Source organism: Bos taurus, chromosome 26 (assembly GCF_002263795.3).
Source record: "Bos taurus isolate L1 Dominette 01449 registration number 42190680 breed Hereford chromosome 26, ARS-UCD2.0, whole genome shotgun sequence".
NCBI classification, from domain to species: domain Eukaryota; kingdom Metazoa; phylum Chordata; class Mammalia; order Artiodactyla; family Bovidae; genus Bos; species Bos taurus.
Window position 1 is genome coordinate 8,476,218 of NC_037353.1, and position 21,494 is coordinate 8,497,711.

At 38.1% G+C, this 21,494-nt stretch overlaps 1 protein-coding gene across 3 annotated transcripts in view; it reads left to right on the plus strand.

Moving 5' to 3' along the window:
* A1CF (APOBEC1 complementation factor) overlaps nucleotides 1-21,494 on the plus strand; it is a 99,689-nt gene that overhangs the window by 20,804 nt on the left and 57,391 nt on the right. For all 3 annotated transcript variants that reach the window (XM_005225372.5, XM_005225375.5, XM_015460592.3), the window contains exon 2: nucleotides 16,981-17,124. In XM_005225372.5, the coding sequence (XP_005225429.1) occupies nucleotides 17,026-17,124 (99 nt within the window). In that variant the 5' untranslated portion in view covers nucleotides 16,981-17,025. The remainder of the gene's footprint in view (nucleotides 1-16,980; nucleotides 17,125-21,494) is intronic.

Genomic DNA, 21,494 nt, shown 5'->3' on the forward strand with positions numbered 1-21,494 from the left:
TGTTGAATTTTGTCAAAGGCTTTCTCTGCATCTCTTGAGATTATCATATGGTTTTTATTTTTCAATTTGTTAATGTGGTGTATTACATTGATTGATTTGTGGATATTGAAGAATCCTTGCATCCCTGGGATAAAGCCCACTTGGTCATGGTGTATGATCTTTTTAATGTGTTGTTGGATTCTGATTGCTAGAATTTTGTTAAGGATTTTTGCATCTATGTTCATCAGTGATATTGGCCTGTAGTTTTCTTTTTTTGTGGCAACTTTGTCAGGTTTTGGTATTAGGGTAATGATGGCCTCATAGAATGAGTTTGGAAGTTTACCTTCCTCTGCAATTTTCTGGAAGAGTTTGAGCAGGATAGGTGTTAGCTCTTCTCTAAATTTTTGGTAGAATTCAGCTGTGAAGCCGTCTGGACCTGGGCTTTTGTTTGCTGGAAGATTTTTGATTACAGTTTCAATTTCCATGCTTGTGATGGGTCTGTTAAGATTTTCTATTTCTTCCTGGTCCAGTTTTGGAAAGTTGTACTTTTCTAAGAATTTGTCCATTTCTTCCAAGTTGTCCATTTTATTGGCATATAATTGTTGATAGTCTCTTATGATCCTTTGTATTTCTGTGTTGTCTGTTGTGATCTCTCCATTTTCATTTCTAATTTTATTGATTTGATTTTTCTCCCTTTGTTTCTTGATGAGTCTGGCTAATGGTTTGTCAATTTTATTTATCCTTTCAAAGAACCAGCTTTTGGCTTTGTTGATTTTTGCTATGGTCTCTTTTGTTTCTTTTGCATTTATTTCTGCCCTAATGTTTAAGATTTCTTTCCTTCTACTAACCCTGGAGTTCTTCATTTCTTCCTTTTCTAGTTGCTTTAGGTGTAGGGTTAGGTTATTTATTTGACTTTTTTCTTGTTTCTTGAGGTATGCCTGTATTGCTATGAACTTTCCCCTTAGGACTGCTTTTAAAGTGTCCCACAGGTTTTGGGTTGTTGTGTTTTCATTTTCATTAGTTTCTATGCAAATTTTGATTTCTTTTTTGATTTCTTCTGTGATTTGTTAGTTATTCAGCAGCGTGTTGTTCAGCCTCCATATGTTGGAATTTTTAATAGTTTTTCTCCTGTAATTGAGATCTAATCTTACTGCATTGTGGTCAGAAAAGATGCTTGGAATGACTTCTATTTTTTTGAATTTTCCAAGGCTAGATTTATGGCCCAGGATGTGATCTATCCTGAAGAAGGTTCCATGTGTGCTTGAGAAAAAGGTGAAATTCATTGATTTGGGATGAAATGTCCTATAGATATCAATTAGGTCTAACTGGTCTATTGTATCGTTTAAAGTTTGTGTTTCCTTGTTAATTTTCTGTTTAGTTGATCTATCCATAGGTGTGAGTGGGGTATTAGAGTCTCCCACTATTATTGTGTTATTGTTAATTTCTCCTTTCATACTTGTTAGCATTTGTCTTACATATTGTGGCGCTCCCGTGTTGGGTGCATATATATTTATAATTGTTATATCTTCTTCTTGGATTGATCCTTTGATCATTATGTAGTGACCATCTTTGTCTCTTTTCACAGCCTTTGTTTTAAAGTCTATTTTATCTGATATGAGTATTGCTACTCCTGCTTTCTTTTGGTCCCTATTTGCATGGAAAATCTTTTTCCAGCCCTTCACTTTCAGTCTGTATGTGTCCCCTGTTTTGAGGTGGGTCTCTTGTAGACAACATATGTAGGGGTCTTGTTTTTGTATCCATTCAGCCAGTCTTTGTCTTTTGGTTGGGGCATTCAACCCATTTACGTTTAAGGTAATTACTGATAAGTATGATCCCATTGCCATTTACTTTATTGTTTTGGGTTCGAGTTTATACACCGTTTTTGTGTTTCCCGTCTAGAGAATATCCTTTAGTATTTGTTGGAGAGCTGGTTTGGTGATGCTGAATTCTCTCAGCTTTTGCTTGTCTGTGAAGCTTTTGATTTCTCCTTCATATTTGAATGAGATCCTTGCTGGGTACAATAATCTGGGCTGTAGGTTATTTTCTTTCATCACTTTAAGTATGTCTTGCCATTCCCTCCTGGCTTGAAGAGTTTATTGAAAGATCAGCTGTTAGCCTTATGGGAATTCCCTTGTGTGTTATTTGTTGTTTTTCCCTCGCTGCTTTTAATATTTGTTCTTTGTGTTTGATCTTTGTTAATTTGATTAACATGTGTCTTGGGGTGTTTCGCCTTGGGTTTATCCTGTTTGGGACCCTCTGGGTTTCTTGGACTTGGGTGATTATTTCCTTCCCCATTTTAGGGAAGTTTTCAACTATTATCTCTTCAAGTATTTTCTCATGGTCTTTCTTTTTGTCTTCTTCTTCTGGGACCCCTATGATTCGAATGTTGTAGCGTTTAATATTGTCCTGGAGGTCTCTGAGATTGTCCTCATTTCTTTTAATTTGTTTTTCTTTTATCTTCTCTGATTCATTTATTTCTACCATTCTATCTTCTAATTCACTAATCCTATCTTCTGCCTCTGTTATTTGACTATTTGTTGCCTCCAGAGTGTTTTTAATTTCATTTATTGCATTATTCATTATATATTGAACTCTCTTTTATTTCTTCTAGGTCCTTGTAAAACCTTTCTTGCATCTTCTCAATCTTTGTCTCCAAGCTATTTATCTGTGATTCCATTTTGATTTCAAGATTTTGGATCAATTTCACTATCATTATTCGGAATTCTTTATCAGGTAGATTCCCTATCTCTTCCTCTTTTGTTTCGTTTGGTGGGCATTTATCCTGTTCCTTTATCTGCTGGGTATTCCTCTGTCTCTTCATCTTGTTTAAATTGCTGAGTTTGGGGTGTCCTTTCTGTATTCTGGCAGTTTGTGGAGTTCTCTTTATTGTGGCATTTCCTCGCTCTGTGTGGGTTTGTACAGGAGGCTTGTCAAGGTTTCTTGGTTAGGGAAGCTTGTGTCAGTGTTCTGTTGGGTGGAGCTGTATTTCTTCTCTCTGGAGTGCAATGAAATGTCCAGTAATGAGATATAGGATGTCTATGGTTTTGGGATGACTTTGGGCTCCCTGTATCTTGGAGCTCAGGGCTGTGTTCCTTGCTGCTGGAGAATTTGCTTGGTATGTCTTGCCCTGAAACTTGTCTCACCCAGAGAGGTTTACAGCGTTATATGGAGAAGAGAAGAGTGAGGAGGGAGTTAGAGGTGACCCGAATGAGATGAGGTGGAATCAATAGAGGAGAGAGTGGGCTATTCAGTAATCTCTTCCTTATGTGCATTCCACAACTGGCCCGCTCAGAGTTGTTCACAGAGTTATACAGAGAAGAGAAGAAGGAGGAAGGTGGCAGAGGTGGCCAGGAGGATAAATGGGGGGAATGAAAAGGAGGGAGACAGATCCAGCCAGTAATCAGTTCCCTAAGTGTTCTCCACTGTCTGGAACACACAGAAATTCACAGAGTTGGGTAGAGTAGAGAGGGGTTAGGGAGGAGACACAGGCGACCTGGTGGAGAAAAAGGAGAGTCCAAAGGGAGAGAGCACAGTTAAGCCAGTAATCCCGCTCCCTAGTGAAAAATGGGTACTGAAGATTGGGTTCTTAAAGGTACAAAATTGGTAACAAACACATAAAAGCAAAAATTAAAAATCTAGAGTAGAGTTTGGAATTTCAAAAATACGATGTTAAAGAAAAGAAGAAGGAAAAGAAAGAGAGAAAAAACAAACAAAAACAAAAACAAACAAGGTTGCGAAAATTATAAAGAAAATATAGGTACAAAATTGATAACTAATACCAAAAAGCAAAAGTTAAAAATCTAGAGTAGAGTTTGGAATTTCAAAAATACAATGTTAAAAAAAGAAGAAGAAAAAGAAAGAGAGAGAAAAAAAAAAACAAACAAGAACAAAGTCGCATAAATTACAAAAAAAAAAAAAAAATACAGGTACAAAATTGAAAACAAATACCAAAAAGCATAAATTAAAAATCTAGAGTAGAGTTTGGAATTTCAGATATACAATGTTATTTAAAAGAAGAAGAGAAACAGAGAAAAAGAAAAATAAAAAATAAAAAAGGTCACAGAAATTATTAAAAAAAAAAAAAAAACTATAGGTACAAAATTGATAACAAATACCAAAAAGCTAAAATTAAAAATCTAGAGTAGAGTTTGGAATTTCAAAAATACAATGTTAAAGAAAAGAAGGGGGAAAAAAAAGGTCAAATATATATATATATATATATATATATATATGAAGTTTGCTTTAAAAAAAAATAGGGTCTTCTTTTTTATTTTTTTGCAAAGTAATTGGTTATAAAAGTGGAAATTAAAGGAATAATAGAGGACTTAAAAATTTTTTAATAAAAAAAAATAATTAAAAAAAAAAAGAATGATTGTACAAATAGTAAAACTATATCTAGGACTTTCTCCGGTTTTGTTGTGAGTATTGTGGGTTCAGTTCATTTTTGGCTAGTTCCTTGGTCCGACTTATATTTATCAAGATCTATAGGCCCCTTCCTATGTAGTTGGTAGTAACCACAGGGTTTTAATCTATTGCCTGTAGCTTCCAGGGCGTTTCCCTCTGTTATAGCTTCTTCTGTTTGCTGGTCTCTTCAGTGTCTGGTTTCCGCCCTGACACAAAGGGGACCGTGGAGGACAGTTTTTTTTGTTTTTTTTTTAGGCTCACTTGTTCAGTCGCGCTGAGGGGAGGGAGGGAGGGATGCTGCAAACAAATAACACTGGCGTGTGTTCGCAGGGCCTCAGCCACACTGGGCAGACACTGGGTCTGCCCCCGCTCACCGCACGTGTAGCCTCTCTGCCCACGCTGCTCAGGCTCTAGGTTGCTCCACCGGGAACCATCCGTGGCCGGCCCTGGGCTGCCTGTACTTCCCAGGTCCAAGCTGCTCAGGTTCAGGCACTCGGGTAGTCCTCAGAGGCGCAGACTCTCGGTTGGGCCTGCGTTTTGTGCCCTTCCCAGGTCCGAGCAGCTCAGGTGATGAGGTGTTTTGCCCGCGCGATTGCTGCGACTTATCGCCTCCCCGCCGCTCGGTTATCTAGGTGTGCACCGGCACACCTTCTCAGGCAGATGTTGACCGTCCAGATCCCCAAGAAGTTTTAGTTAGCAAAGAAGCCTGCTTACAGTTTTATAGATAATGTCTATCTGGGGCTGCAATTGTCCCCTTCTGGCTCTGGCTGCCTATCACCAGAGGGGGAAGGTCTGCAGCCTGCTATCTCTGTTCAGTCCTTTGTTCTGTGCGCAGGCCTGGCGGTGTCTTAGGTTGGGGCTGGCTTTTCGCGTGGTAGATATCCCACAGTCTGGTTTGCTAGCCCAAATTATTTCGCTCAGATAGCGCTCAGGGTATTCAGGCCAGATTCTTACTCTAAGCGATGCAGCCCGCGCCGCGCCTCCCTGCCCAGCCCCTGCTTGCTAATGGCAGATGCAGGCGTCTGCGCTGCTTCTCCGCTGGGGGAGTTACCATAGGGCTCGCAATGTGCGGGTTTTAATTGTTTATTTATTTTTCCTCCCTGTTATGTTGCCCTCTGTGCTTCCAAGGCTCGGCACAGATTCAGCAGTGAGAAGGTTTCCTGGTGTTTGGAAACTTCTCTCTTTTTAAGACTCCCTTCCTGGGACGGAACTCCGTCCCTCCCTCTTTTGTCCCTTTTTTTGTCTTTTATATTTTTTCCTACCTCCTTTTGAAGACTTGGGTTGCTCTTCTGGGTGCCTGATGTCCTCTGCCGGCATTCAGAAGTTATTTTGTGGAATTTACTCGACGTTTAAATGTTCTTTTGATGAATTTGTGGGGGAGAAAGTGTTCTCCTCGTCCTACTCCTCTGCCATCTTAGCTCCTCCTCCGCCACCTCTTCTTAATATCTTCTGCTTCTGTTAGGTCCATACCATTTCTGTCCTTTATCGAGCCCAACTTTGCATGAAATGTTCCCTTGGTATCTCTAATTTTCTTGAAGAGATCCCTGCTGCTGCTGCTAAGTCGCTTCAGTCGTGTCCGACTCTGGGTGACCCCATAGACAGGAGCCCACCAGGCTCTGCCATGTCTGGGATTCTCCAGGCAAGAACACTGGAGTGGGTTGCCATGTCCTTCTCCAATGCATGAAAGTGAAAAGTGAAAGTGAAGTCGCTCAGTCGTTCCAACTCTTCGCGACCCCATGGACTGCAGCCTACTAGGCTCGGCCGTCCATGGGATTTTCCAAGCAAGAGTACTGGAGTGAAGAGATCTCTAGTCTTTCCCCTTCTGTTGTTTTCCTCTATTTCTTTGCACTGATCCCTGAGGAAGGCTTTCTTATCTCTTCTTGGTATTCTTTGGAACTCTGCATTCAGATGCCTATATCTTTCCTTTTCTCCTTTGCTTTTTGCTTCTCTTCTTTTCACAGCTATTCGTAAGGCCTCCCCAGACAGCCATTTTGCTTTTTTGCATTTCTTTTCCATGGGGATGGTCTTGATCCCTGTCTCCTGTACAGTGTCAAGAACCTCAGTCCATAGTTCATCAGGTACTATATCTATCAGATCTAGGCCCTTAAATCTATTTCTCACTTTCACTGTATAATCATAAGGGATTTGATTTCGGTTATACCTGAATGGTCTAGTGGTTTTCCCTACTTTGTTCAATTTAAGTCTGAATTTGGCAATAAGGAGTTCATGACCTGAGCCACAGTCAGCTCCTGGTCTTGTTTTTGCTGACTTTATAGAGCTTCTCCCTCTTTGGCTGCAATGTGCTCTGTAAGACATCACACATACATACACACACTAGCACACACACACTGAGGACCCTGAAGATTTTTCCTACTGATACATGAAGGCCAGTAAATGAAACAACTAGATTATTAAGAAGAGGAAGTAAGAAAGCAGGAAGAAAGAAGTCAAGATAATATAGTACATTTAAAACTGCACTTCTCTTCCCCTCAGTTTCTAGAAAGGAGAATAACCATTCAGAGAGCCACAGACCATGATGGCTAAAAAGTCAGCCAAATCAGCAGATAAGGAACAAATAAGGAATGCTTATTAAGTGTCTTCTGTATGCCAGGCACATTGTAAGATGCTCTCATATCCATGATCTGATTTATTTAATCCTGTGTTTAAAAAAACAAAGGAAAGAAAAACATGTAAGTACCTATGTTCCTATTCTTTTCTTAAAATAGGAAATAGTGTCTCAGAAGAATGAAAATCATGGTGCAGAACTGAAATTTCAACGCAAACTTGTCTTTCTCTAAAAATGTGCAGGCTGCTCTAAAAGGAGGATTTTGTCAGTATTTACCAGTAAAATTAATATAACTACTATGAACAAGTTTTTATTATTTTATGTTAAGCTTTGCCTAAGGTCAAACTGACCATGCCCAACTTAATGCATAATTCATTACTAATGCCTGAAAAAAATAGAAGGCATTCTGGTTAATTTGATTTTTTTGTTTATATATGTTGTTTTTAAAAATAAGATGCCAAGTATTAGGACTTTGTGAGATGCTGTTGTGGCTACACTCTGGAATTTTATGTATGCATATTCTGCATTAATTTTGTTACCATTCATGATTCATGGCCAAATAAAGAGCTATCACATTAATTCACTTCCAAAATGAGCTTAAGACTAATTGTAAACACTTTTCCAAAGAGATGTTTAGAGTTAATTTAAATTATTTTATCAAGCAATACAGAGTAATTTTTACTGAATCTCATTAGGCAAATATGTAAACTTTGGTCATAAATCCTTCACAAACCATTTCAGTACAATTTGAAACTCCTGTGTAAGATTCCCAGGGGATACTAGAAGGCTGAAATTCATGATAAAATCATTTGTACAACTTGCATGTTGCCTAAGAGTTATGTCCAACCTGGTGTGTTAGTAGCTCAGTCATGTCAGACTCTTTGTGACCCCATGGACTATAGCCCACCAGGCTCCTCTGTCCGTGAGACTTTCCAGGCAACAATCCTAGAGTGGGTTGTCATTTCCTTCTCCAGTGGATCTTCCCAATCCAGGGGTCGAACTCATGTCTCCCCCATTGCAGGCAGATTCTTTACCATCTGAGCCACAAGACCTACATCATGCAACAATAAGACTTTGGGGGAAGACTGGATTTGGTTTGGAGAGGTCCAGCAGCAAGCGAAGCTCCCGTCAATCTGACGTGCACGTGGCACACTGCTAGTATAGGACCCCCTGAATCCTCAGTCACAAAGAACCACTTAACACTATTCCTATCCATTCTCTTCAGAAAAAAGGCAAAACACAAAACAAATAAGACAGAAATAAATGAACAAAACCACTCCATTTGCTAACTCTAAATCGTCTAGCCCAATGCCTGCAATTATACGTTTGCAACAGATATCAAGTATTTGTCGGCCTCTTGGTTAAAGTTGAGGATAATTACTTCATTTAGTTTTTCACCAAGAAATCTTCTAACTTGAGTTCTGTCTTTGTCCTTCACCTGCTTTTTGTTCCTCTCTGCCTCTCACTCACAGCTACCATTTCAGCTTTTGCTGAGCCATTCTTTCTTCGTCCTGTAAGTGTGCTTTTCCATCATGCACGTCTCTTACCTTTGTCTCATGCCTTGTTCAGTTTACTGTTTTGAGAGACTTTAAAAGCAAACAAACAAAAAACGTATTTTCCCACTTTCTCTGTTTCCCTGGTAGCCACCAGGGCACTAAGATCTTCCCATATTGTTATAACTTCAGGCGAATCTAGATACAAATATCACCTAAATTCCCCTCTTATTCTCATATTTTTCCTTCAACAACTAGGTTCTCTATGTGAGCCCAATTTTTATGTTCAACTTTTATGCATGCTTTTCTTTACAGATTAGGGTTCTAATTCAGAAGCAGCATACAAGGAGAAACAAGAGTGTCGTACAGTGTATTTCTGACAGCTCTAGATCTGGAAAAGTCATGATCTTCCCCTCTTACCTGCTTCTTTCTTCCAGCTTCTTTCTTATCTCTGCTCCCTGCCGCCTTCCCTGAGTTGGACCCAGTGGCATTCGAGGCCATCAAGGTCAAAGGTCAGGGACAGCAGCTCTGATCTTGTCCAATAGTGAACTCTGGAAATTTCTATCAATCAGTTTCAGCCAAGTGATGAGGTGATTGCTCATTCCAATCCACCTGTGACTTTCAGGTAGGCAGAAACCTTGATCCCCCAATAACTTCCAGGTTCACTTTATGTTTTTCAAATAGGCACTAACATTGCAAATATAAAACCAGAAATGCCTGAGAATAAAATTAAATCCAAACATACGCTCTTATTTTTCAATCACTTTGCACTCAAACTTTTTTTTAATATAAATTTATTTATTTTAATTGGAGGCTAATTACTTTACAATATTGTATTGGTTTTGCCATACATCAACATGAATCCGCCACGGGTGTACATGTGTTCCCCATCCTGAACCCCCCCTCCCACCTCCCTCCCCATACCATCCCTCTGGGTCATCCCAGTGCACCACCCCCAAGCATCCTGTATCCTGCATCGAACCTGGACTGGCGATTCGTTTCTTACATGATATTGTACATGTTTTAATGCCATTCTCCCAAATCATCCCACCCTCTCCCTCTCCCACAGAGTCCAAAGACTGTTCTATATATCTGTGTCTCTTTTGCTGTCTCGCATACAGGATTATTGTTACCATCTTTCTAATTTTATAAAACTGTATTCTCCCAGATATGATGACTCATTCATAAATGCAGAGAAACCTGCAAATCAAGTCCTACATAAAGCAAATTCATTCTAGGATAGAACTTTCAGGAAGTGACTGGAACAAGCATAATAATAAGTATTAGGAAATTAGATGCAGACTCATTTTACTTCCGATCAGTGCAAGTCACTACAGTTTATAAAATGTCCATGCAAAGTCCTTCTTTTGTTCCACAGGCATTTACTAAGCACTAAGCATAAAGTCAGGCTAAACCTTCTGGACAAAGATGAATACAACATACTCCTTATGTTCAGGACGTTCACAATTTAGTTAAGTAAGCAAATAATTATAGTACTATCTCCAACAACCGAAGCAGGTACCAGCTTTCATGAGAGAATTAAGAATGTGGAATCTAACATTATCAATAGAGAGGATCAAAGAAATCACCACAGGGCAGACAATATTTCAGTAGTCTGGAAGGATGAACAGGGCAGATGCAGTCAGGTGAAATGCAAGAAGGGAATGGTAGGAAAGAGAAGGGAAGAGAAAGAAAGAGCATTTGAAACAGAGAGCTCAGAAGTATCAATATAAGAAAACAAGGGAATTCCCAGCAGCAGGGTCTCTGAGTGACACTGGAAGGGGAATCTGGGAGCTGGTCCTGAATATATGATGTATCATCCTAAGGACTTGGGACTTTATCCTCCCAGAAAGTGGTTTTGCAACTCTACCCCTTGCAATTAGAGATTAATTATAATCACAATTAAATAATAAAATAGCAAACACTTTCTGGGCAGTTTTTAAATGTCAGTAGCCATTTTAAATATGAATACATTAAAAATACTTAATCCTTAAAAACAACCCTATGAAGTAGGAACTCATACTATCCTAAATTTTAAATATTAGGAAACTGAGACTCAGTTTCCACTGAATGGAAGAATAAAAGAGGGCAGCATATTTATGCAGCAGGTTTGGTGGTGAGCATACGCTTGAACAAAGTCTTCCTTTGCTAAGAAAAAACAGGATGAGGGGGCTTGAGGGCAGATTAATGAAAGTTGGCAGAGCTGGAACAGACCTCTGGTTTTTCATACTATTAGCCCCTCCTTCACCTCATTTTCATAATGAATAAGGAAGGAGGAGAAGGAAGTGCTGTCATGTTGAGAAAGACCTTTCAGCAATCTCTTTGCTGTTCCCATCCTCTGCTTCTCCCTTCCAACATGAGTAATTAGCAGCGACAGAAAGGCAGGTGGGAGTACCTAGTGTGCTGACCTAATTCAACACTTCATAGATGTTTTCTCATTTCATCTCCACAACAGCAATGTCACAACCTGCCTTTTATCCTGATTCACAAATAAGCAAACTGATGCTGTGGGGAGGGGATCCATGATTCTTTCCCTTATTCTTTCCTAATATTTTCCATATAATCTCTCCCTCTATCCAACTTCCATTTCTTTGCCCCTTTCTTCTCTGTTCTCATCTAGGTAACCAACTGTCCCACGAACCTCTGGAATTTCTTACTGTACAATCTCTGAGAAGTTGGGGTGATTGCCTCTTCTTTTTTTTCCTTTTCTATTTTTACTTATCTGTGCCCAACACGAATCCAGCACTTACTGCATTCCAGGAACTCTTCCGAAGCCCTCCCAAAATCTTTACTCATGTAATACTCACCCAGTGATCCCCAGAGAAAGACCATTGCTCCCTGAGTGGAAGATTCTGAGTGACCAAGAAGTTAAGGAAATTTTCCAGGGCACAGAGTAAGAGGCAGAATGGAATCCAGGAGCTCTAGCTTCAGGATCTGTATCCCTATTCAGGCTTCATCTTAGTTGCTTTCTTGGCACACCTGACCAGGCACTTGATCTCAAAATCCTTTTTGTTTCTTCCTTGGCTTCCAATTCTTCTCTCTCACCTGGTTCACCTTCTACCTGTCTGACTATTTCATCTCATTTACCTTTGCTGATTCCTCTTTGATCCCTGGCTTCCAAAAGTTGGAGTACCCCAGAGATTAGTCTTTTGACCTGTTTTCTAACACCCGGTCCCTACTGATCTCATACAATTTCACAGCTTAAGCATCATCTCTAGGCAGATTGTAGCCAAATTGGTATCGTCTGTCTATAAATCTCCTATAACATTCTGACTTATATATCTAACTGTGCACTGAACCTCTTCACATGGCTACCTAATGGGCATCTTGAAATCAATGTTGCCTTCAACTGAGTTCCTGCTCTTTTTTCACAAACTCCTTATTTCTCATCTCAGTAAAATGGCAACTCCATTTCTCTAGCTGCCCAGGCCAAAGAACAGTATCATCTTCAATCTCTCGTTTTTCTCTCTCCCAGTGCATACAACTCATCTGTAAGATATATTCCACAATTTGATCACTTTCACCACACCCACTAGCACCATCCTACCACAAGCCACTATTCTCTCTTACCTGGATGTCATAGTGTTTCTAACTGGTCTCCTTGCTTCTCCTCTCAACCTTTCCAACCAGAGCAAGGGAAGCAAGGCCCTGTCTTAAATGCAAAATGTAAGAGGCATCATAAAACTCAGTAGTTAAGACAAATGATAAACTAATGGAATATTTTTAAGAAAATCAAAATCATTGAAAAGAATTCATGGTGAACAAAATGGCAGATTTTAAATGAAAACAGAACCAGATTGTTTACCTTGCCTCCCTTGCCTCACCCTCACCTAGGCCTGTCTGACTCCCTTCAATGTATTTTCTTACCTTTTTTTTTTTATATAATTGGAGTATAATTGCTTTACAATGCTGAGCTAGTTTCTGCTATACAACAAAGTGAATAAGCTATATGAATACATATATCCTTTTCCTGTTGAGCCTCTTTGACAAAGGATTAATCTGCAAAATGTAGAAGCAGTTCATGCAGCTCACTATATACAAAACACCCAATCAAAAACTGGACAGAAGACTTAAATAGACACTTCTCCAAAGAAGATATACAGACGGCAACATTTGATGCTCAACATTGAAAAGATGCTCAACATTGCTCATTATTAGAGAAATGCAAATCAATGTGTTCTTGATGGTTAGAACTATTCCATTAAACATGAGTCACATCTTCACATCTCGAGACAAGAGCCAAGTTCCTTCCTATGAACTGCAAGATCCTTCACAACCTGGCCCGCCATCTTCTCTCTGATACCAGATCCCATTTCTCTACTAATTCACTCAGCTGCACCCTCTCCACCTAGGCCTCCACTGTTTCATCAACAAGCTCACACCTCAGGGCCCTCATACCTGCCAAGCCCTCTTCTTGGAATGCTCTCTCCCAAATACCTCCCTCACTTCAGCCAGGTCCCTTCCCAGATTCACTATGTCAGGATAACACCATCTAAAATTCCATGCCCTTCCCAACACATATACTTCACATGCCTTTTCCATTCTTTTTTTCTTCTCTGAAATGAACATAATAAGCACAGTGCATATTTTGCCTATTTGTCTTGCCTACTATTGTCTATCACACCCACTATAGAACTTCATGAGATTTGGGGCAGAGAGGGATTTGTTTTGCTCTCTGCTTTATCCCTAGTATCTCAAAAATTCTTGGATGACAGTAGGTACAGAGGAGCCTGATGGGTTATAGCCCATAGGGTCGCAAAGTGTCTGACATGACAGAACCGATTTGGTATGCATGCATGCACCCAGTATACAACTTTTGAATGAATAAGTGATACGTGTTTATGAGTGCTTTTTGTTTAGCTCTGAATGTCTGCTATGTATAGGTTTTGAATTCTATTGCCTCAATAAATTATACTGGAAATTACTCTTTCAAAATTCAGAAGCTCAGATCTGATGTATTTATAAGATATGCTGCTGCTGCTATTAAGTCACTTCAGTCGTGTCTGACTCTATGCATTAGAAAATGTATTGCAAAGCCTTTTTTTCAAATTGACCAAATTTTTTAACAAAAGTTTGACTTGCTTAAGAATATATTTATCTTGGATTTGAGTTCACTGCTTAGCTTAGGTCAGTGTTGAAAGGGGATTGTTTTTGAGGAATAAGCATTGAAGATCAAGGGTCTCTTGTCCAAATTTTGAATTTTATTTTCATGTCCTAATTTCCAAAGACTTGATACTATGTTGAGATATTCTACAGATTTTCTCAATAATATCGGAGTGAACCTGTATGTGATCAAAAGGCCATTCTGATATCAAATGTTTAATCACCTTTACTAATAATTAACCAAAACTAAAGGTAAGTTTTGCAGATAAAACTTGTCATTTCACCACAAATCATTATTTCCTGATGGAGAAGATGAAGTTTAGCAAAAAGTAAACTTACATCTTGGCTAGAAGACAACAGACTTTGCCTTCTAACATCTGTAACACACACAAAACTAACCTCATCAGACCCCAGTCCATCCATGACCTCTTTGCTCTTAGGGGTTAAATCTAGCACTGTGGGATCATTTGAGAATATCTGGATGAAAAGGCAATTTTAGTAACATTTGGGAAAAGTGAACAAGTTAGAATTAGTCTTAACAACTAGCTTTTTCTTTCTGAATCTTCAAAATCCCTTTTGGGGATTTTTAACATAAGTTTTTGAGATATAGTTGATTTACAATGCTGTATTAGTTTAAGATACACATCATGGTGATCAGTTTTATACACACACACACACATACATATAACTGAATATATAGAGAATATATATATTCTTTTCAGATTATTTTCCCTTACAGGTTCTTACAAAATATTGAGTATAGTTCTCTTTGTTATAGAGTAGGTTCTTGTTGGTTATCTATTTTACATACGGTAATGTGTATATGTTAATCCCAAACTTCTAATTTATCCCTCTCCCCTCTTTTCCCCTTTGGTAACCATAAGTTTATTTTCTACGTCTCTGGGTCTATTTCTGTTTTGAATATAAGTTCACTTGTATCATTTTTTTTAGATTCCACATATAAATGATAATATATGATATTTGTCTTTGTCTGGCTTACTTCACTTAGTATAATTTCTAGGTTCATCTGTGTTGCTGCCAAAGGCACAAAATGCCTTTTTTTACATATATAAAATGCCTTTGTAGTTTTATTTTTTGAGATGATTTATATTGTTTCATAGAAACTTCTATAACTATTTCACCAGCAGTTTAGAATTATAAACTAAATATAGGTCTCATTTTATGCCTACTTTGTAGTATGCATAGAAATTATTTACACTATAAATGTATCAGTAAAGCTACAAGTCATTCTGAATTGCTGCATATATATATATATATATATATATATATATATATATATATATATATAAAACCACCACTATCAGAAAATACATTCAGTTTGTCTTAGCCAAGATACAAAATTAAAATGGAAACAAACAAAGCTGTTCCTTTTGTAAAGTAACAAACAGAGAAACTTAGTCAACTGTCCATGGAACACAATGCCATAAAGCTGAGCAGAAAATGAAGCTGGCATACAGACAACACTAACTAATTGCTTCTTGAGAGAATGAATGATTGACACTGAATTGATCTGGGTCAGAAGCAGGCAAGAATTATGAGAAAATTCTGGGAAAGAATGGCCATGCTTATATACAGAACAAGAAACTGTTCTATCCTTTTAACAGCTAATGAATATTCTCGCTGGAATATTGATTGAGTTTTCTTTCTTTTTTTTTTAATTTTATTTTTAAACTTTACAATGTTGTATTAGTTTTGCCAAATATCGAAATGAATCCACCACAGGTATACCTGTGTTCCCCATCCTGATCCCTCCTCCCTCCCCCCTCCCCATACCCTCCCTCTGGGTCATCCCAGTGCACCAGCCCCAAGCATCCAGTATCGTGCATCGAACCTGGACTGGCGACTCGTTTCATACATGATATTATACATGTTTCAATGCCATTCTCCCAAATCTCCCCACCCTCTCCATCTCCCACAGAGTCCATAAGACTGATCTATATTACATTCTAGAAAATGTTGGTCTATTAATTGGGGAACATTTTTATTTTATTACTTTTAATAATAGAATACTTAAGCTGCATTTTACTCAAGTGATGATCTCAGCTCCACTTTTGGCACCTAATTTTTTACCCATTCCCTGTATTGTTAATGGTACATTTACTCTGAATCTTTAAATGAAAACCAAAGTCGTATAGGAAACCCCAGTGCACAGGACAGAGAAGTTTTTAGAGGGCCTTCAGTGAAATGCATAATATTTGCATGTGATTCAAATCAGTGTGAAACAAGCTTCCTCTGTCCTGGCTGGCAGAGTACATCAGGCAGAATGAAAATCCAGCACAGAAGCTTCACTGAGTCACTCCCGCTCATTCCTTTCTGAACACGAAAACCTCCAGGGCCTCTCACCACTGTGAACTGGGACCTTCACCATGGATGTGTCCTTGCCCTGGGAATCTGTAGATTTGAGCAACCATCAAATTGGGAATGGAACTCAAATAATGTTCCCAAATAGAAAGTATAGATAATGAAATGCTGAAGTTTCCTATTGGTAGCTACATAGGTCAGCATGTGTGCTCAGTCAGTCGCGCCCGTATCTTCACAATCCTATGGACTGTAGCCCACCAAGCTCCTCTGTCCATGGGACTCCCCAGGCTGGAATACTGGAGTGGGCTGCCATGTCCTTCTCCGAGGAATCTTCCCGACCCAGAGATCGAACCCGTGTCTCTTGCACCGGCAGGCAAGTTCTTTACCACTGAGCCAGGGAAGCCCACATAGATCAACACTGACATATGCAAATTTCTGTAATTTCTTAGATTTTACAAGGGCTCACATCCTTTCCTGAGTGGTCCATGTCGTATGTGATCCAGGTGTCAGTAGGCATTTCCAGCACCACTCAAAAGGATCCATTGTCCTTGCTCTGCTAAACCCCACGTGACACTTTTATTACAGAGTAGTTTGCATGGCTTTTCTATATCTGATACCAGCACACTCTGGTCTAGAAATTTATCTTTGAAGAATAAGTTGGTAAATGTCCTAGGTAACAGAACAGATAAATGAAATTGACACTTTCAGGCTCTTCATACCATATTCTAGTTGCTTTGACTTGGTAACAGTGCTCTTTCCCCACATTTGCAAGGACCACTCTACGTATTCTTTTAATTGGTAAGAACAAATTTGTTTATGAGCATTTGGTGACATTCTGGGATAATTGGATTGAGAAATACTGGTCTGTCGTCTAAGTGTAAAAAAAAGATATTATTCAATTTTTACTTCTAAATTTCAACTAAAATTGAACATTTTTAAAAAACTCTTTTTTAACGAGGACATTTAACTGGTCTGGTTTGTGGGTGACTATTAGTTACTCTATCCTTAGTGACGCATTTATAGAGAATGTTTCCTGAAGATGTCCTTCATGAAAGGGACACGTTTGGACTAGGTAATAGTAATTTACTTAATTTATCTTAAATTTGGTTTCAGTGAGCAACCCTAATTAACCTGATTTTTTGCTGATAATCACTCTCAATGGAATCAAATCACAAATCCGGGGATGGATTGAGCGGAACCCAGAAGGAAGCAGCTCTTCGCGCACTGGTCCAGCGCACAGGATATAGCTTGGTCCAGGTAGGCATTTCTCGTGCCATCTGCTGAGGCTCACCACTGAACTCAGAGTGGTGGGAATATCGGTGATCCTAGCGTGTAAAATGTGGCTGGTCAGTTGTGTAACTCTTAAGGTGGACATTCCTTTCCTGGGGCAGAGGAAGTTGGATCCTTTCGGTCTTGCAGGGGACCTTACAAGTGATATTCTCTCTACTCCGGGTTATCAACTCAATTTTGCCTTGTCATTTGGAGGCTAAACTAGTGCTCACGGTCATGAAGACTATCACAGTTCTGAAAGGCCAATTTAGAATAAGAAAAGGCATCTGGAATTCACCACCGAGAGCAGTCAGTGAAGTAGAACCAAGTTGGTGTTTCAAGAAATCAGCAGAAAACAAACTATCCAGAGACTTGCTTTGATTTCCAGAGAGATTTCTGACTATGGATGTATGACAACTTGTAGATGAAGGATCTAAGAACTGATCATTTGGTCAGCGTAGCTATTCCAGGATGTTTTCTCAAAACAACTACTCAAGCTGTTTAGGATATATAATAATTTCTCTCCGTGTCCAGCATTTTTGTAAAAGAAAGGAGAAAAAATATCCTAAAGCTAACTATTCATAGTCACTAGTTGTTCAGAATTATCTGCATATTATTGTCCTTATGATAACCTCTGTTAGAGAGTTTATGATACATTGAAAAGCAAACTAGTATTATATATATAAATTATCTTATCTGAAGAAATAATGCTGCTCTTTTTTAATGTTGCTCTTTTTACAGTAAAACAAAATGTTAATATTTTAATTCTCAGCTGTTATCTTTTTCCTACATACTTCCCTGACTTAACCAAAACTTTGTGCTATTATGAAAATGAAAGTCATAAGTGGATAACAATAAAATATATAGTAGTGTCCTTTATTGCAAGTTCCTTTGTCAGATCAGTTGAAAACTAAATGTAGCACACTTTGTAATAACCTTATGAGTCATGGCACACTTTGTTAGAGATAATGCTCAAAGTTATTTTTAATTTTTCATCCTAACGAAGAGTATTTATTTAGTCTTTTTTAAGATTTCAGAAAGTATTATGTCACAGAAGACTCCTAAAAGTTTAAGACAAGGGGGATACTAATGCATTATTAGTTTTTAATACTTAATAAAAGTCTATTTTAGGATCATTAATAATCTAAATGCCTTTATCTCCAAATTTAATGTGCTTCAAAATTAATGTCTGACTGAAATTTTTTATGCAGTCTTTTCCTACATAAAGGGGTTTTCATAAGCCACAGAAAAAATTCAATAGCATTTACAGTCTATAAACCAGAAATATTTAGAATAATGTTTTACATTTGCTTAGGTATGGTTAGCTGAAAAAAAACGTTCTTTTTCTTTTGTAAACAGCAGTCTCATAAATGTTATAAAATCAATAATTTTTAAATCAGTTTATCTTTTTAACTTCTTTGTATCTGAAACACTCATATAAGAACAGTGATAGTGAAAAGCACTTAAACCCTTGTCAATATTCATACATAAGGGTATTCTCCTTGTGGAAACAAACCTCTAATGATCTGAAATATAATGATGAAAATATATATAAACATTTCTAGTGTGACACTATTTCTAATATCAATGTCTTAACTGTGAATATATAATTACCCTCAACAAGCAGAAGTTTATGAAAATTACCTTAAAACAATATAAATTGTCCATTTAACTTTATTCTGGGCACTGATTCTTTCATTTCCCCTAGATGAAATTCAGGGCAAGTCTCATGACTTTTCTGGTAACTTTCAGCTAATAAGAGATCAGCCGCTAAATAATGAATATGTCTAGTCCAGTAGAATAAAAACTTAACTTCATTCAAAGTGAAAGCTATTTCCCATTCCCACGCATATCAGGGTAGAAGGCAATTTCTATTTTTTTTCTCTTTATGCTCTCAGAAGCATAGTTCCCTACACCAGTTTACTAACTAGAATTCCTGACTCAACGGAAACAGAAGAAAGGGATGAAAGTAAAGGAGAAGGGCAGGAAAGTTTTCGCTTGCCTGCTTTTGGCATTGCTCTCTGGGCCTGGCAGCTATGTAAAGCTCCTAGGGTACTCTCTACAGTCATCAGAGACACCCTGAATTCCACTGCCAGGGGTCCCTCCAGCTAGAGGCTACTTCCCTGAGACCCAGTCTCCTTCGACAGAGCTGTTTTTAACACTCCTAGCATCCCTCTTGGAGGAGATGGAACTTCAACCCTAATTCCTACATGTGGCCAAACTCTAGACCCCTGGAAACTCACATTCTGACCCAGTAAAATCTGCAAGTGCAGGTGAGATGAAGCAACCAGTTCTTCTCACCAACATCAAAGCAAATGGCCAGCCTATTGCTCACCATGAGATACTCCAGGGATGAGTTAGACCTACCATCCTTGGGTGTTCCCAACTGCAGGGAGTACCTACCAAGCTCCATGAGCTTTTTCCTTACTCCCCGCCTCTGCTTTAGGTGAGCTGAGAAGCACCTCAAAATTCCTCCCACTTAGGGGGCACTAGGATTCACAACATACCAGCAATGGGCTCCAGAGATCTTTGAATCAATTCCAAAAATTCCTCTTCAACTCTTCAATATTTTTTCTAAACTCACAGATGGGGAGGGGTAGGAGAAGTTGTTAAACAGTGTCTCCCTATCTCTTTTTCCTGCTTGCTGGTCCAGTAAGTTTCATATCCACATCAGAGGCCAGAAGAATTCCATTCCTTCTTTAACTCCTGTTACAAATGAAACGTAAAATGTCACTAAGTAATCATTTAGAAAACTCCGCAGAATAGAACATTTTAGCATATTAAAGCAATATAAAAAGCTTGCAAATAACAGTACATTTTTAAAAGGCTCAAATAGCAATGGAGACCTTTTCATAAGCCTAATAATTTAAGAACATTTTCATTAAAAAGGAAAAAATAATAGGGCTATTTTACCCTTATTATATAAAATGTTTTCAAGTAAAATACACCTAAAAATATATGGCCTATTTGCCTATCACTTTGGTCTTACATAATCAATTACATTCAGAAAATATTAATAATAAGGATTTAGATCACAAGTTAATAGCAATTACAAAATAGTAAACAGTTATTGGGCACTTATATTCCAAATGCTTTATGCCTATTAATTCATTTAGTCCTAACCACAACACTGTAAAGTAGTTACTATGATCATCTCCAATTTCCAGATAAGGAAAACAAAGCTCAAGGAGTTCGATAGTTTGCCCAAGATTTATGGGCCATAATTCCACTGTAATTGGCTAAAATTTCCAGCAAGATTTACAGAACTAAGTGCTATTATAATGTTATCTTTAAGATTGCTATTTGAGAGATTAGTATGCCAGAGCATGCTAAAAGCACTTTGTTGAGCTTAAACTTTGTAACATGATTTGCTTGAAGTAATCATTTATAGCAGAATGATTACTGGATCAGAAATTTTCTAGTGATGTAGAAACCTAAAGTTCTGAAACCTTTGCTATGTAGATCGAAAGCCTCTAATCAAGATGTAAATATGCATATGATTCAGTTCAATCATTTTGAATGATTTGGAAAATCCTTTCTGATTTTGAATGCAAAGTGTAGAAAGTCACCCAAGACTTCAAATCAGAGACCTGTTATTTAACCCAGTCTCTACCACACACAAGAATAATCATTTTTTTCTCTTTTAGTTCCTTTTTTAAATTGAAGTATAGTTGCTTTACAATGTTGTATTACTTTCAGGTATACAGCAAAGTGATTAAGATTTATATATAAAAATATATGTAAGTATATATATTTGTAGGTTGCTACAATATATTGAGTATAGCTCCCTGTGCTATGTAATAGGTTGTTTACCTATTTTATGTATACTAGTGTGTATATGTTAACCCCAAACTCAAGTCCCTTAACAGCTCATGGCCTTAACTTACCAGAAGATTGGCTAGGACCTACTCCACTCTTAGTCAAGGTTTTGTTATTCTAGCATATGCTCAATCTAGTTATTGGTCAGCAAACTTGTTTAATTAGAAAAGGAAACCAGCATGTACTGAAACATAGCTTCAAACTCTGCAGTTGAGGGAAAATCCTTCAGCCTTCTCTGTATTTCAGTCTTCCTACTCTGGATTACAGAAAACATCAGCAGCAGCATCAAATAAGAGACCATCAGATGTACTTTTTAAAAAGTCTCTGTACAAAAGCGCAGACATTAATAAGTATATTAATACAATTCAGGGAGTTGTACCTATATAATGATATTTTTAAATATTACAGTATTCACTAAGTTCGGGTTTGAAGGATTTGCTTCAGCTGTACCTTTGCAGTCTCTGATATTGAATGCTGAATACTTGCAAAACAAGAATTCCAAAAAGACAGTGTGACTAATCTGTGCTCTCTTATCACTA